We start from the raw sequence: 15,677 nt of genomic DNA, 5'->3' as shown, positions 1-15,677 counted from the left end.
AGTAGGTCCTACTATTAAGCTAGATCCGTGGTGGCGAATCTATGGCACTCTCTGTGGGTACACAGGCTGTTGCCCCAGTCCTAGGCCTTCAGCTGGGTTTTATAAAACCTTTTCGGTTTAGGCCTCCGCCGCCGTGTGCAAAAAAAAAAAAAAGTTCAATTAATTTCAACTTCTCACGGGAAAAAAAAAGATCTTGCGAAGTTGGAATTGATTTTTTGAACTTTTTAATCCCACCCAGTCTGCCGTTACCACTGCAGCCACGCCCACCCAATGGGCCACGCCCACCCAATGGACCACACACCCCTAATGGGCCACGCCCACCCGGTACCTGACGATACATAAGTGGGTTTTGGGTTGCAGTTTGGGCACTCTAAAAGGTTTGCCATCACTGGGCTAGATGGTAATCTGCTTGCTTGCTTAGGCTGAAAGTACCAAATTTGCCACCCCTTTTTGGATGCCAACCGCAGGCACCTGCAGACCCATCTCTTCACGCCGAGGGGGAGCATCTGGTCGGTGACTGTGTGAAGGAGGCAAGGAGACAAAATGGCTCCTCACCTGGGACTCATCCAGCAGCTGGTCTCAAGTTACAGGCGACTCCCCGAGGAAGCTGAGGCAGCACACGAGGGCCAGGAAGCAAAACCAGCCAGTCCTCGGCAAGTGGGATTCAGCCGGAAATATCGTGAAGACCCAAATTATTGCAAAATTGTGCCCCTTCCAGCTGTTGAAGGAAAGGGGCTTGGAGAAGAGATGGTGTGAAGTCAGGGTCAAGCAGTTCCCCACCCTCTCTTCACCCCTTTCTGCTAAACCAAATTCCCACGAGGGAATTCTATGAGGTGAAGTCAACACATCTTCAACGTTTGAAAAAAAATATATTTGAAAATAAACCGGCAGTCATGCAAGCTGGGTTCATCCATCCTTCAATCAGGGGTGGTTAACTAAGGAGTTGATCGGCTTCACACTTGAAAATTATAAATGACCACAATGTCATTAGGCCTGAACTGGACAAGGTCTACGATGGCTCAGCATGATTTTTGTAGTCAGCCAAGAAGACAACAGCTTGTCCACCAGTGGAGAAGATCCACATCACGGGGAAAGCTGTGGTCTCAGTCAAAGGCTGGACAATCATTTGTCTGAAGTGGTATAAGCTTTCTGCTTAGGCAGGTGGGGTTGGACTAGAAGACCTCCAAAATCCCTTGCCACTTTGTTATTCCTCCTCTCTCAGGTCTTTTAAGTTGAGGTGAAGGAATGTGTCCCCCAAATCTCTCTCCTCAATAGAGAAATTTGGAGAACGTCTTGCGTGTTCGGTGGCTGAAGGGAGTGAAGGTTTTTCTCTTGTACAGTGGCGACATCTCTCCAGCTTTCTGTTTGAGGAAGGACACCCAGAAATAGTTCTTTCTGACTGAGATAAATGAATTCGGGGATGAAAAGATGTGTAACACGAATCCCCACCAGCTCCATCCTCTGCTACCTCCGTATCTCGAGCTCTAACCAAACAAATGGAAGAAATTATAAGCTTTATGGGAATAAGTAGAAGAACAGAGGCCTCTTCCCACCTTCCTCCAGCTTGGCCATTTACCTCAGCTTGGCCTTCAATAAGCTTTTGGGCAACTGCCCCCCCCCAGCACTCCCAAAGCTGAAAACGTCAAGCCGGTAGTAGCCGCCCTTGCGCTTGACCACCATCCGATTCGGGAGGACAGGGCCGCCATCCACCAAGCGCCATCCACCAAGCGCCCGTCCTTCAGAAGAAAGTCTGTGAGGGAGCGAGAAGTAACCCAATCTGCACTGGGGTCTGTTCCAGGCCTGGCCAGTGTTCAGCTTCAGCCTGTCTTCCTCTTTTGTGGGCCTTCCAGCTGGGGACAGAAGCTAGCGAGCGGTCCGTGGGGAGGCCTCTTGGCCCTCGCTGAGCACGGGGAGAACAGGCAGCATCTGCTGCTTCCCATCCTTGCCAGCAACTGGGTCCAAGAGAAGCTGCGAGGAGGACGTGGCTGTGGTTCCAAAGGAAGGGAACCTCCATCCCTTCCCCCCCAAAGTATCTTGTGAGGACGTCGTGAAAAAGGAAATATTGCAGACACTTCTGTTCTCCAGCCAGAGAAAAGAGGAAAAAGAGAAGGGTTGAGAGAGGAGAAGGGTTGAGAGAGGAGGGCCAGGGATGACAGGATAATGGAATAATAAGAGCCGGAAGGGACCTTAGAGGTCTTCTAGTCCAACCCCGCTTAAGCAGATCCTTTCAATCTTTTCTCAATAACCTCAGTAACGGAGCACCCACAACCTCTGAAGGCAAGCCGTTCCAGGGTTAGGACCTAAGCCTAACCTTGGGCAGACTGAGGGCTCCAGGGCCATAAGCCTGATAAACTCCACTGCCAACCTCCGTACAGCTTGGGCAGGGAGGACGGGTCAGTAGCAACATCCCAACGGATCCTACAAGCCAGTTTTGGGAACAGGGCCTCACAGCCGGAGACCTGGGATCATCAGGAGAGATTCTGGATGACCACTGCCACCCAACGACCTTGCTCCAAGGTCTCGGTTGGTGCCAAGCCTTAAACCCAAGGGGACACATCTCCGAGAGGTGTGTGTGGGGTGACACAGAGTAGCTCTCAACCTGGTTTGTGGTTTAGCATGGCGGAAATAGGCAACCTATTATGGTTTGCTCAAGGAATCAAGCCAACCATGGTTGAATGCAGTCTGTTAACTCTCTCTCCACTTCTCACAGAGATAACAGGTTGATCTTGCCATGCTGACAATGTCGGTTCTGGTTGAAGAAGATGCCAATAAGCCAGCTAAGTCACATTCTCACAATCTGATCTACAGAAAACCACAGGTAGTCCTCACATTGTGATTGTGCAAAGTTGCAACATACCTCCCCAGAGATATTTGTGACCCACTTCGGAGGTTCTGATGGCTGTCTCACTCCCCCCCCCAGTGGTCACGATTGCATTTTGGGATGCTGGGCTACTGACCCGTATTTATGGCTCTTTGTAGCATCCATGATCATGTTTATATTTTTTTTGCAGGAAACTTGACATTTATTTTGATTTCTGGAGGGGGAAAAAAAACACCCACAGGCTACAATGGGTTTGTTTAAAAACTGCCACAAAACAGGTCGCAAAATCAGGCGTGGCCATTTTGTGATCCGTTTAATGACAGGCATGACTCAACTGCGGCCGCAAGCCGACCTCAGAATCCTGAGCCTGATTCCTTTCAGTCCGTAGATTCATCTAGCAACGTAAAATAATTTGGTCTTTTCCACCGGTTAAGGCTTTAAACCTTTTTGGCATTGTTAATGGGTTTAATTTCTCCTGTTCTTCAGCAAAACCAGCCAGCCACATTTAAACGAGCACGTTGGGCACACTCTGTTTAATTGTGGAACGCCAGAAGGTTGGCACGGGCTACGCCCTTCCTTGTAAACATCATCTCAAAGAAATCCGGGCACAGTCGCAACTGAAACCCATGTGCCACTGCCAGAAACGGCTTGGCCCAGCAATGTAATGGGTCAGGATATCACCTGTTCAGTTTCAACACAGAGAAATATGATTCAGCTTTCCCCTATCTCAGTGTTGCTCAACCTTGGCAGCTGGAAGATGGGTGGACTTCGGCTATGCTGGCTGGGGAATTCTGGGAGTTGAAGTCCACCCATCTTCCAGCTGCCAAGGTCGAGGAACACTATTTGCTGCTTTCCAGATGTGCCAGGTTTCATCTGAGGAAGGCTGCTATAGCATCTTCCCAGAGATTTGTTGTTAGCTGCGAAGTCGTGTCCTACCCATCGCGACCCCATGGACCACGTTCCTCCAGGCCTTCCTGTCCTCCACCATTTTCTGAAGTCCATTTAAGCTCACGCCTCCCGCTTCAGTGACTCCATCCAGCCACCTCCTTCTCTGTCATCCCCTTCTTCTCTTGCCCTCAACCTTTCCCAGCATGAGGCTCTTCTCCAGTGAGTCCTTCCTTCTCATCAGGTGGCCAAAGGATTTGAGTTTCAGCTTCAGGATCTGGCCTTCTAAAGAGCAGTCAGGGTGGATCTCCTCTAGGACTGACCTGTTTGATCGCCTCGCAGCCCAAGGGACTCGCAGGAGTCTTCTCCAGCACCCAGAGAAGATCCCCCTCCCCAAAAACCTCTCCACCCCCAGCCCTCAAATTCTTAACTTCTCAGGCAGCCAAAGCAAATTAAGTAAAGGTGAGTGGGATCAACAAATTTAATCTCTAAATTAAGGAGTGGTGTTGGTGGCGATGGTTTTCAATTAAAACAGGCTATTTGTATCTTATGTACAAAAAACAGAACCCATATTTTCTTTTTCTTTTTTTAAAAAAAGGATAGTTTACACCCATTTCCAACTTTCCTGCATCCTTCGGGTTTCTTTTCACCTTGATCTATGTAAATCGAAAGAGTCGAGCAAATTCATCCAGACCTTCAAAATTTTAAAAAAAAAGTGAGAACTACAAGGTTGAAGGTTCACAAATGCTCCGCAGAGAGTCTCCTTTGATGGCCAACTCCTGACCGCTCGCAAGAGGGTGCTGGGACCCCCGTGCTACGTGCCCCATTTGTTCTGGGCCGCTGGATGAAGGAGGGTCTGAGAGACCCAACAACCCCCCACCAAATCAATCCGTTCCTGCCAGCATTGTGTTTTGGTACACCCACAGTGCGTCTCTCTCAATGGGTGATGGACCAACGTGTTCCTTCAAGTCCCACACTCCACGGTAATCAAAGAAAGAGTCAGGCACTGCCAAATTAAGTCATTTTCTTCCTTTCTTGTTTGTAGCGCTAGAGTTCCCGGCACCGGTTTTCAATAGGCCACTGTTTCAGAGTCTCCTGGCGTGGAAAAAAGCACGTGGGCTTTGGTGTTGATGAAATAGGTGGCCACGAATGAGACGATGAGGATAACAAGGCCCACCACCAGGGTGATGATCTGCGGGGAATCAAGAAGGAGGGAGTCAGGCATGGGAGGATGGGAAGGGATCCAAAGGAAGGGGAAATGACAGGTCACCCTCAACTTACAACCATTTATTTAGTGACCAAAGTTACGACAGCCTCGAAAAAAGTGACTTATGACCATTTTTTTTAGACTCGTGAACACAGCAGCGTCCCCGTGGTTGCGTGATCAAAATTCCGACACTTGGCAACCGGCATGTATTCATGACGGTTGCAGTGTCCTGGGGTCACGTGATCCCCTTTTGCGATCTTCCCACAAACAAAGTCACTGGGGAAGATTCCCTTAACACTTGCACGATTCATTTAACAACTGCAGTGATTCACTCCACAGTAGCAAGGTCATAAAATGGTGCAAAACTCAGCTAGATAGAAAGATTGATAAATAGACGATAGAAATTGATGACAGATCACGTTTGTCAGTTCATAGTTGATAGAGACTGATGACAGATACTAAGAGACGATATTGATAGATGGATGGATGGATGGCAAGGGTTCCACTTTAGCAAGCCAATCAACCCAGCCCCCTTTGACACCTCACCTCCAGCTCTTTGCTGGCGACCAAGAAGATCCGTCCATGAAGCTCCTTCCAGCGACTCTCCGTCCAGGTGGAAAACTCGGTGGACCCCCACTGCTGGAGCTCGAAGGCCGGGGAGGAGGCTGGCGTGCGGCGGACTGTCATCCTGACGCAGAAGGGCTTGCGGGGAGAGCTGGCGTTGGGGTACGGGGAGCCCTGAACCCACATGTAGTCATACAACTGCAGCAAAGACAACCCAGGTGGAGTAGAAGCAAAGGCCAATTATTAATGTGCTGCTTTGAACATTAAAGCTTTAGCATCAAAGTTTGTGTAACCGTTATGCGGATTTCTTGTTGTCGGTTCCATTTTTATTTTATTTTATTTTTTGTACCTCAGCTGCTGAACGGGTATGTTGTTTTTATAGCTATGTTGTTGTTTTTCTTTCTTTCTGTTGTTAGCCACCCAAAGTCATGAATTTGAGAGAGGCGGATGTATAAATTGAAGAAATGAAATGGAGGAATGAAAGCCAAACCGGGGATTGCTTTGATACGCTAGATTTGCAAAAATTGCCCTTTTCCGGATAAACCCTTAAGGCGTGGGCAGAAGAAGACCAGTGCTGTGGAGTCAGACTTCTTAACACCAGGATGCTTACACAGGCAGATCTTCACTTACAACTGTTTGTTTAGCGACCATTCAACCTTACGACGACACGGAAAAAAGTGACACGTGGCCATTTTTCCCACAACCGCTGCAGCATCCCCAGGGTCAGGTGATCAAAATTTGGATGCTTGGCAACCGACTCATATTTACGACGGCTGCAGCATTCTGGGTCACGTGATCCCCTTTTGCCGACAAGCCAAGTCAGTGGGGAAGCCAGATCCGCCTAAGAAGCACGTTGCTAACAACGGCAGTGATTCACTTAACGACTGTGGCAAGGAAGGTTGTAAAATGGGAGCAAAGCCCACTTTACAACTGCCTTACAGAAATCCTGGGCTAAACTGTGGTTGTAAGTTAAGGACTGCCTGTAACACGTTGGGGTTTATTGGCTCTTATTGTCCACTTTTTATGCTGGGAAGCCTCTATCGACCTCCAATCAAAATCACTCAGCTGGCTGGGAATCCCCAGTGGATGCCGAATGTCAGGATCGGGGTAAGCTGGGCTCCGGGCTAGCCGTACATTCAGGGTCTGTCTCTGTCTATCTTTGAGGTTGGCAAGCTGGGGACCAAGATCCTCAAAAGGTCACCGAATCTCGTGCAAACCTGCTGGGATGTTGACAGCCTCACCGGAGACCTTCTCCAGATGCCTTCAAAGCTTCGGGCGGGGGCTTCTGGGGAGGGAAGACGTGGGCAGCTTTGCCCCGGGTTTTCACCGCCCGGCTGGTGCTTTCCCAGAATTTTCTTTTATCCAGTTTTTTAAAAACAAAAAAGCAACAGTGCTCGACTAGAGGACGAGGAACTCACGTCTTCCTTGGAAGCTCTGCAATGCTCCTTGGTGATGTTGTCCCCGAGGCGGGTCCCAGTCAGGTTGGCCAAGACATACTGGACCAGGCTGGTGGAGTTGACGGGACTGGAGACCGCGATGTAGTACTGGAGGGGCTCATTGCCTTGGAGGGGGCAGCAAAAAAAAGGGGTTTTTTTTTCCAAAGGCAGCAGCCTGAGGATCTCTCTCTCTCTCTTAGTCTCTCTCTCATTCTCTTTTTCTCTTTCATTCTCTCTCTCTCTCTCTCACACACATACACACACACGCCTCACCCAGAGGCCCTTTGAAATCTGGCTTAGTGATGGCCTGGAACCAGGAGTTGTTGGACTGGATCAGGAAGCCATACAACATGCGCGTGACCTGGAAGGAAAAGGCAAAACGACAAAAGAGGTTGAAAGAGCAGCCCTTACTAAACTGCTGGTAAAAGTTTTTAATTCCTAGAAAAACTTTTAGTACATTTTATTAAACTGATTTACCCAAATTTATTTTAAAATGACTGTTTAGTAAAATGACTAGCCAAAGCCCAGGATGCCATTTGGTCTCCTGCCTTGGGCAGGAATTCCACCCGGCACCCGGATCCTGACCTGCCTCTCCGGGCTGGTTGAGTGAATTATGTGTTGGCCCTAATTCAGAAGCATCTCACGTAAAGCAGTTGGGAAAGAGCATTTTGCCAGCCAAAACATCTGGAATTTTCACATGCTTTTCTCTTCCTTCCCTCTCCCTCCCTCCCTCTTTCCTTCCTTCTTCCTTTCTCTTCCTCTCCTTTTCCTTCCTTCTTCCCTTTCTTCTTCCCCTTCCTTCCCTCCCTCCCTCCCTTTCCTTACCACCCTTACTATTTTTTTAAAAAATAACTCAAGGTGGTGAATGTCTCTCGGGCACCTCCCTGTTTTCCCTACAGCAACAACCACCCTGCGAGGTGTGCCGGGACGAGAGAACGGACTGGCCCCGACCCTCCAGAGGACCCATCAGCACTGACCGTTAATGGATCCGCCTGAATCGACGAGGCGTTGCCTGCTCCTCCGGCCATCTTGTAGAGCGCGCGGCCCACCACGGTGGCTACTGCAGCTAAGGACTGGGAGGAAGGAAGTTGGATCAAGACAAGCCAGGCAGACAATCCAGGTTTGCCCCCCCCGATCCCCCTCCCTTTGAGAGAGGGGCCCAGCCCACCTTAGCTGTGTCCGTCTTGTAATTCAGGGCCTCCTCTGGGCTGAGCTCCTTGGAATAATTCAGCTGGATGTTCTCGGGGGTGTCGTAGATGCTCTGGTAGTACCTGTGGGAGGGAAGGAGAAGATGCGATGGTCGGGGGGGAGCAGGGAGGGGTCCTTGAGGGAGCAGGTGTGGGGAGGGATCCCTTGGCACTGGGAAGGAGGGGAGATGAATTTGGGCTTGGCCAGAAACCCAGCCTCCCCCCAACCCTTCCTCAAAGCGAGGAAGGAAAGTTCGTCACCTTCCTTTATTCGTGGCAGAAGCGCCGTTAAAATTTTAATTTTAATTATTGTAATTAACTTGGCTCTTTGGTGCTTTGCCTGTTTGATGAGCTGAGGCCTTTTAATAGAAAGCAAGTGGGGGGGGGACGAGGGGGGAGAGACCTTTGCAAATGACATCCCCAGATCCGAACGGGAGGCCGTTCACACATTCGAGTCGGCGTTTTCCAACCTCGGTGACTTTTAAGAGGTGTGGACCTCAACTCCCAGAATCCCCCAGCGTGCAGTTCTGACTGGGGAATTCTGGGAGCTGAGGTCCACCCATCTTAAAATCGCCAAGGTTGAAAAATATCACCGTAGACATACAGGTAGTCCTCGACTTAGGACCACAACTGAGCCCCAAAATCCCGTTGCTAAACAAGACAGCTGTTAAGTGAGTCGCTGCAGTTATCAAGTGAGTGACACGGTCGTCCAGTGCATCTGGCTTCCCCGTTGACTTTGCATGCCAGAAGATCACAGAAGGGGACCCCGGGACGCTGCAACGGTCATAAATACGAGTCAGTGGCCAAGCGTCTGAATTTTGATCGTGTGACCAGGGGAGAGGCTGTTAACGGTCGTTAAGTGGGAAAAGGGGGTCATGAAGTCACTTTTTTCAGTGCCCTTGTAACACTAGGTGGTCACTAAGTGAGCTGTTGTAAGTCGAGGGCTGCCTGTATGCAGTGGTTGCAACATCTGGATTTCCCCTGGCTCTCTCTCTCTCTCTCTCTGTCACACACACACAAACACACACACACACACACACACACACCCTTCTCTTCTCCCCATTTGCTTTGTTTCCAGGCGGTCCTGGAGGAGCAGATGTTCCCTTCTGGATGCGTGGTTGCTGCTTGCTCACCCCTGGCTGCCAGCCAGCCGCCGGAAACGTTGGCGAGGCAAAAGTGGATTTTCTCCTGGTTGTCAGAACAATTACGCCGCGCCTCTTTAATTACACGGCGCGCGTCTGTCTTCCCTCTGCTCCCCCCCACCGCAAACAGCGACTGCTACGCTCTTTCCTGTGCACACACACACACACCGGCTTCTGCTCAGCTCCTGGGCTCAGGTCAAAGGGGCAGAGGGCTTCCTCCCCTCGTCAAGTTGCTGAAAAAAAGTGACTTAGGACCACTTTTCACACAACCGTTTGCGGCATCCCCCTGGTCACGAGATCCAAATTCAGACGCTCAGCAACTGGCATGTACTTACAGGGTTGCGGTGTCCCAGAGAGGCGTGTGTGTGTGTGTTTCACGTCATCCCCTTTCCCCTTCTGGCAAGCCACGTCAAAGGGGAAGCCGGATTCACTTTACAACCGTGTTACTAACTTGTCAACTGCGCCGATTCACTTAACAACGGAGGCAAGAAAAGTTGCAATCTGGGGTTGAGACTCAGCTGTACAGCCGGGCTCTCCAAACGTGGCGACTTCAACTTCTGGAATTCCTCAGCCAGCCGCGCGGCTGAAAGTTGCCAAGTTGGGAGACCTCTGAGTTACCGCAAGCCTGCTGTAGAGGCTCCCTCATCACCTGTTCTCAAAGTGGGACGAGTGGTCAGCCAGGACGATCCCGGGGATCTGCTGGGCCCTCAGGAATCGCTGGAAGGAGGAAGGCGGCAGCGGCTGGGTGACTCCGATTCCGCTCATCACCACGCTGGTATTTTCGCTGCTCTTGTTCAAGGTTTCCATCATCCTTTGGACGTTTCGCTAAGGCAGGAGAAGGCCGAGAGGAAAGACAAGTAGCTCAATTATGCAGCGAAGTTGGGAGTGCAGAGGAAGCTTTACTTGCAAAGGGAGACAAATATACGTGTCCCAGGATGATGTTGCGGGATCCAATCGGAGTCGGTGCACGCATTCAGTTTCACAGGTACTACGTTTGTTGGTCAAGCAGGTACAAAAATAGCCCTAAAAATGACTGAAGCCTGGGAAACGGATCTCTTGAGTGCTGATTTACTACCAGTTTATGAGGCACGTATTAAGGACTTCATAGCCGGCCACCAACAACCCAATTAACTACTAAAAACCACGCACCACCAGGCACCGTATAAATACAACGCGCACATATTCTGGAGAGAGTTCTCCGAGGAGAGCACAAGCCTGAAAACCTGGAAGAATACACCTTTGGTCCCTGTGACCGACTCAGACTGGATGATGAAATTTTCCTTACTGTAGGGAAAAATAAACATCCCTCGGCGCTTAGCCTGTCCTCTGGGACAGTTTACAGATGCTTTAAGGCTTTCACGATCACCAAAATGGGCACACTGATGGCATCGTGCCAAGACAGGGCGCAGCCCGGAGTGGCGCTTAGCACCGCGACGTTCTCCAAGGGCACAATAAAGTCCCGCAGGCATTCAAGAAGAGAGGAGGGTGGGGAGGCAGAACTCCTCAATGACGAGGCCTAAGGAAGGCTTCCAAAGACCTCTCGGGATCTCTGGGGATTGAGAAAGGTTGGAAGAAAGCAAGAGGGAGCATTGGATGGCTGTTGCCAGGGAGTAGGGATGCAGCCCCGGTCAAGAAACCCAAAGGCCGGGGAGACCGAGGAGCAGGGCCACCCTGGTTGGAAGCTGCTAGCAAGGAGCATCAACTGGATCTGACCAGGAGCAGAAAGGCAGCTTTCGGACGTCAAAGAGGAAGGTTCTGGGCGAGGGAGCAGCAGCAGCAGCAGCATCACGCAGAGGACCAAGATCAGGGAGGAAATGGCCTCAGAGTAGGAGGACATTTGTGGTGTTGTTGCGCTTTTGGCAAGTTGCTCGAGATGGGGAGGAGGGGGAGGAGGACTGTGCGGTCCTTGGAACTCTCTGAGCTTGGCTGTTTTCTTGCAGACGTTTCATAGCCCAACCACGTAACATTATCAGTGCTAGAAGGGTTTGTGGAGTGGAGGAAGGAAGGAAGGAAGGAAGGAAGGAAGGAAGGAAGGCGGAAGAGGAGGACTCTGAACTTGCTGGGGTTTTTTGCAGGCATTTCATTGCCCAACTAAATAACATCGTCAGTGCCGGAAAGGGATGTGGGGGTGGGGGGTCTGTGGAGAGGAGGAGGAGATGCTGGTCCTTCAGGTGAGGGACACCTGGCAAAAAAAGAAGGCCGGCATCTGTCAACACGTCCTCAGTGACGTGAGGGAAAGAACGGACCATGTGGCGTTCAGCAGAGAAGCCAGGGACATCAGAGCAGAAGCTGGCCGTGCTGGATCAGACCCCTGGCCCACCTAGCCCAGCCATCTGTTCTTGCCGGGGCCAACCGACTAGCCGAGGAAGCCCGCGAGTCTCCCAGCAGATGGCCGTCAGAGGCCGTCCCGCTGCAGTCGGGGCCGAGAGCCATGGATCCATACGGACCCGGTGGAAGCCAACTTCGGCATCTTTCTGGTGAGCAGGGAAGGGAGGGACTGGCAGCCAGGCAAACGCCCCTACCTCAATCTCGGAGTCCTTTCGGGAGACGGGATCCGTGTGCATCCACAGGGAGGCGTTACTCCGGAGCGCAACCTGCAACAGATGGAGCGCAGTCGGCACGTGTACAAGGTTGCCCGGGGTTTTCTCCAATGGAGCCAGCCACAGGCAGCAGCAAAAGCAGAACCAGGGACAGGTCGGAGTCCTCACTGAGGGAAGGCAGCTTCCCCAGGTTAAAAATCAGCCATTGCCAAGTCTCTCTCTCTCTCTCACACACACACACAGACATGGCTTTTTTTTTTAATCCCATTTATATCCCGCCCTTCTCTGAAGACTCAGGGCGGCTTACAAGCTTAGCAGTAGCCTTCATTCTATGTATATGCCTGCTTATTAGGGCTTTCACACACACCCCAAGCGGCATTATTACAAAGTCAGCTTATTGCCCCCAACAATCTGGGTCCTCATTTTACCTACCTGGGAAGGATGGAAGGCTGAGTCAACCTTGAGCCTGGTGGGACTCGAACCTGCACTAATTGCAGGCAGCTGGTGTTCCTTAAGGAGGCATTAGCCCACTGCTCCACCAAGGCTCCTATTTGGGCCGAATGGGCACAGGCAGGACCAAAGATGAGCCAACAATGTACTTTCTCCCCCCCACCTTTTTTCCTGGAACCTCAAGACCACCAGCGAAAAATCTCAGAGCCAGGAAATGGATCTGAAATTCAGAACTAAGTGATAGTTCGCTCCGTTGGTGCAAGGAAAACACGTTTGGTCGAAAGTTCTTTTGTCTCAAGAGGAGCGTCCTTTCGTGGTGGGTAATGCTGGAATCAGAAACCCCCGATAATCTCCTGTGAATTACCTCAGGACAGAGCCAAAGAGAGGTGCTGGCTAAATGCCATCTAATTAACTTCCGGTCTCCTAATTTCCCCCCCGAACAACAACCCTGTGAGATGCATTGGGTTGAGAGAGAGCGACTGCCCCAAAAGTTAAGCAGGGAGCTTTCAATCAATCAATCAATCAATCAATCAATCAATCAATCAGAACAGAGTCAGAAGGGACCTTGGAGGTCTTCTAGTCCAGCCCCCCGCTCAAGCAGGAGACCCTAGACCATTTCAGACAACTGGCTGTCCGGTCTCTTCTTAAAAGCCTCCAGTGATGGAGCACCCACAACGTCTGGAGGCAAAGCTGTTCCAGTGGTTAATTGTCCTCACTTTTAGGAAGTTTCTCCTTAGTTCCAGGTTGCTTCTCTCTTTGGTCAGTTTCCATCTGTTGCTTCTCGTCCTGCCTTCTGGGGCTTTGGAGAATAGTTTGACCCCCCCTTCTTTGTGGCAGCCCCCCAATTACCAGAATACTGCTACATCATGTCCCCCCTAGTCCTTCTTTTCTCTAGACCGGCCAAACCCAAATCTTGCAACTGTTCTTCCTATGTTTTAGTCTCCAGGCCTTTAATCATCTCAACTGCTCTTCTTTGCACTTTTTCCAAAGTCTTAACATCTTTTTTGGGACCGAAACCGGATGCAGGATTCCAGGTGTGGCCTCACTAAGGCTTTATAAAAAGTACCACCGGTAACACTTCACGTGATTTAGTTTCTCTGCTTCTGTTTATACCACCATTGTGTAAGCAATGCGTTAGCTTTTTTGGCTCCTGCCACACACGGCTGACCCATGAACCGCAGCCATGTTTTTGTCTTTAATGCCTAAGGCTGGACTAGAACTCCCAAGTCTCCCGGTGATTGACCCAAGTCACCCAGCCGGCTTTCACGCTTAAGGCGGAACTAAAGCTCTCAAGTCTCTCGGTGACTGGCCCAAAGTCACCCAGATGGCTTTCATGCCTAAGGCAGTACTAGAACTCACAATTGCGTGCTTTCTGGGCCAGCACCTTAACCATGAAAGAGCAAAACCTTGCAGGAGCTCTTAAATTTGCAAACCGGAGAGCCATGGCTGCTCAAGTTTAAGCCACTGTCCTTTGCAAGGAAGATATTCTGCACTATATTCTCCGATGCTTCTGCACGCAAGCCTTTGGATCCTGTAATTCCCACCGACCTTTAAGTAACCGAGAAGTAGCCAATTAAAACCCACAGGCCTGTCCTCCAGCCGTGGAACTGCAGTTCAGCAACGTTTTAACTCTGAGACAGCAATCTCCGTTCTTTTCGCAGCTCATCTGGGCATTCTCACGTTTCGGAGACCCAACTCGCTTTGTCGTTAAGTCTCTCCCAACCAAAATTTGGAAATTACACGGGAAGCCAATATCCCAAAAGCGGCCAGCTAAAACTGCAAAGCACCCTCCGCTCGTCTCTTCTCACCTGGCTCAGCTCCAGGAAGGAATCGATGTTCTCCAGCTTGATGGGAAACCGGCCGTTCTGCATATCGTAGACCATGCGGGAACTGCCAATGTAGTCAAAGGTCTCCTGAGGAGAAGAAGGGAAATTCAGAGAGGTCCCTTCTCAAAAAAAGGGACAGAGTAATCCAGCTACAGCAAGGAACCGCCACGTTAATCTGCCACCTCTGTTTATTTCCATCCCGGCGTTATTGTTTCTGCCGATGAGGTGGTGGACACATCCAACAAACCTTCCTCCTATTCTTCCCCACAACAACAACCCTGCGAGGCGGGTTGGGCTGAGAAAGAGAGATTGGTCTGGTCACGCAGCTGGCCAGGATTCCTATTGCTAAGCAAGGGGGCTGATAAGTGAGTCACACCAATCTGGTTTATGGCTTCTAATTTCAACCACCACAACGGCACAATGCTGAAATTTGCAGCCCTCTCAGGAAAGGCGCCAATCCCCCAAAAACGTCGGTGGTGGAAACGACGGGAAGAGAAGTCATTTGACAGCAGCGCAAAAGCTCCGGGAAAGTTGACAGCCCTGCTCGAACTCGGCTCTCCCGCTCTCCCACCCACCCACCCACCCCATGCCTGGAGGGGAAGATCAGCTGCTAACCATCACCCCCCACCCCTCCCTCCCTCCCCTTTTTCAAATATCCTCTTGGCTTTCGGCAGCTGCCGTCGCTCCAAATTAACTGCTTTTTTTTTTTTTGCTTTAGTGTGCACATATATTTTTAATCCGCTCCATGTGACTTCATGTTTGGAGACGGGGTGCCTGCATGTGTGCCGGCTGTGAGGGACGGGCGACAGCGGAGAAAGGACTTTTCGTGCCCCGTGGGGAGTCCGTGCTGCCCACAGCTGCTGCCCATGGGCTGCAGGAAACGGCCTTTCGGGCTACACATCCCGAAAGGGGTGACAGGAGGGCACCGGATTGGAGAAGAGGCCTTCGGATCACCTGCCTGCTGCTCTCTGGAATGTCCCTGCCCCCCAGAACGTGTCGCGTTTCCCACTAGTTCAGTTCTGCTTGCGGATTATGCAGTGCAGTCAAATGAAGAAAAGATGGGAAGTCCCCGACTTACAGACATTCATTGAGTGACCTTTCAAAGTTACGACGGCCCTGAAAAAAGTGACTGGTTGCGGCATCCCCTGGGACACGGGATCAAAATTCAGACACTTAGCAACTGGCTCGCAACAATGACGGTCGAGGAGTCCCGTGTGTTTGTGTGTGTGTGTGTGTGTGTGTGTGTGTGTGTGTGTGTGTGTGTGTGGCGTGATCCCCTTTTGTGACTTTCTAACAAGCAAATCCAATGGGGGAAGCCAGGTTCGCTTAACAAATGCGTTGTTAACAACGGAAGGGATTCACTCCACAACTGTAACAAGAAGAATCATGAGCTGGGGCAAACCTGACTTAACCGTCTTGCTTAGCGACAGAAAGTTTGAGCTCAGTTGTGGCTGTAACCCAAGGACTACCTGTACCCATTCCCCCCCCCCAGGGTTAGCATGCAGAATAAACCCTCAAACCTCCCTTTCCACAGAGATATTTCTCTCGGAGTCTGCCCTGGTTTGTTAGAGCATCCTTCAGCCTGAGATGGTCTCAATGCGCTGAACCTCAATTTCCCA

General features: G+C 50.8%; 1 protein-coding gene across 2 annotated transcripts in view; it reads right to left on the bottom strand.

Moving 5' to 3' along the window:
* Nucleotides 1–4,173: 4,173 nt before the first annotated feature.
* Nucleotides 4,174–15,677, bottom strand: part of NCSTN (nicastrin) — a 29,087-nt gene continuing 17,583 nt past the window's right edge. Inside the window, exons 9-17 of one of the 2 annotated variants that reach the window (XM_083374203.1) lie at nt 14,041–14,145; nt 11,765–11,836; nt 9,892–10,067; nt 8,082–8,184; nt 7,891–7,986; nt 7,187–7,274; nt 6,896–7,038; nt 5,460–5,675; nt 4,174–4,898 (exon numbers count right to left, since the gene is read on the bottom strand). In XM_083374203.1, coding sequence (XP_083230329.1) covers nt 4,776–4,898; nt 5,460–5,675; nt 6,896–7,038; nt 7,187–7,274; nt 7,891–7,986; nt 8,082–8,184; nt 9,892–10,067; nt 11,765–11,836; nt 14,041–14,145 — 1,122 coding nt within the window. In that variant the 3' untranslated portion in view covers nt 4,174–4,775. The remainder of the gene's footprint in view (nt 4,899–5,459; nt 5,676–6,895; nt 7,039–7,186; nt 7,275–7,890; nt 7,987–8,081; nt 8,185–9,891; nt 10,068–11,764; nt 11,837–14,040; nt 14,146–15,677) is intronic. The other variant, XM_083374204.1, reaches the window with a different exon arrangement.

The sequence above is a fragment of the Vipera ursinii genome, assembly GCF_947247035.1.
Source record: "Vipera ursinii genome assembly, chromosome: 15".
NCBI lineage: Eukaryota > Metazoa > Chordata > Lepidosauria > Squamata > Viperidae > Vipera > Vipera ursinii.
Note: the sequence above shows the minus strand (reverse complement) of the source record. Positions and strands in the feature narration are given on the sequence as shown.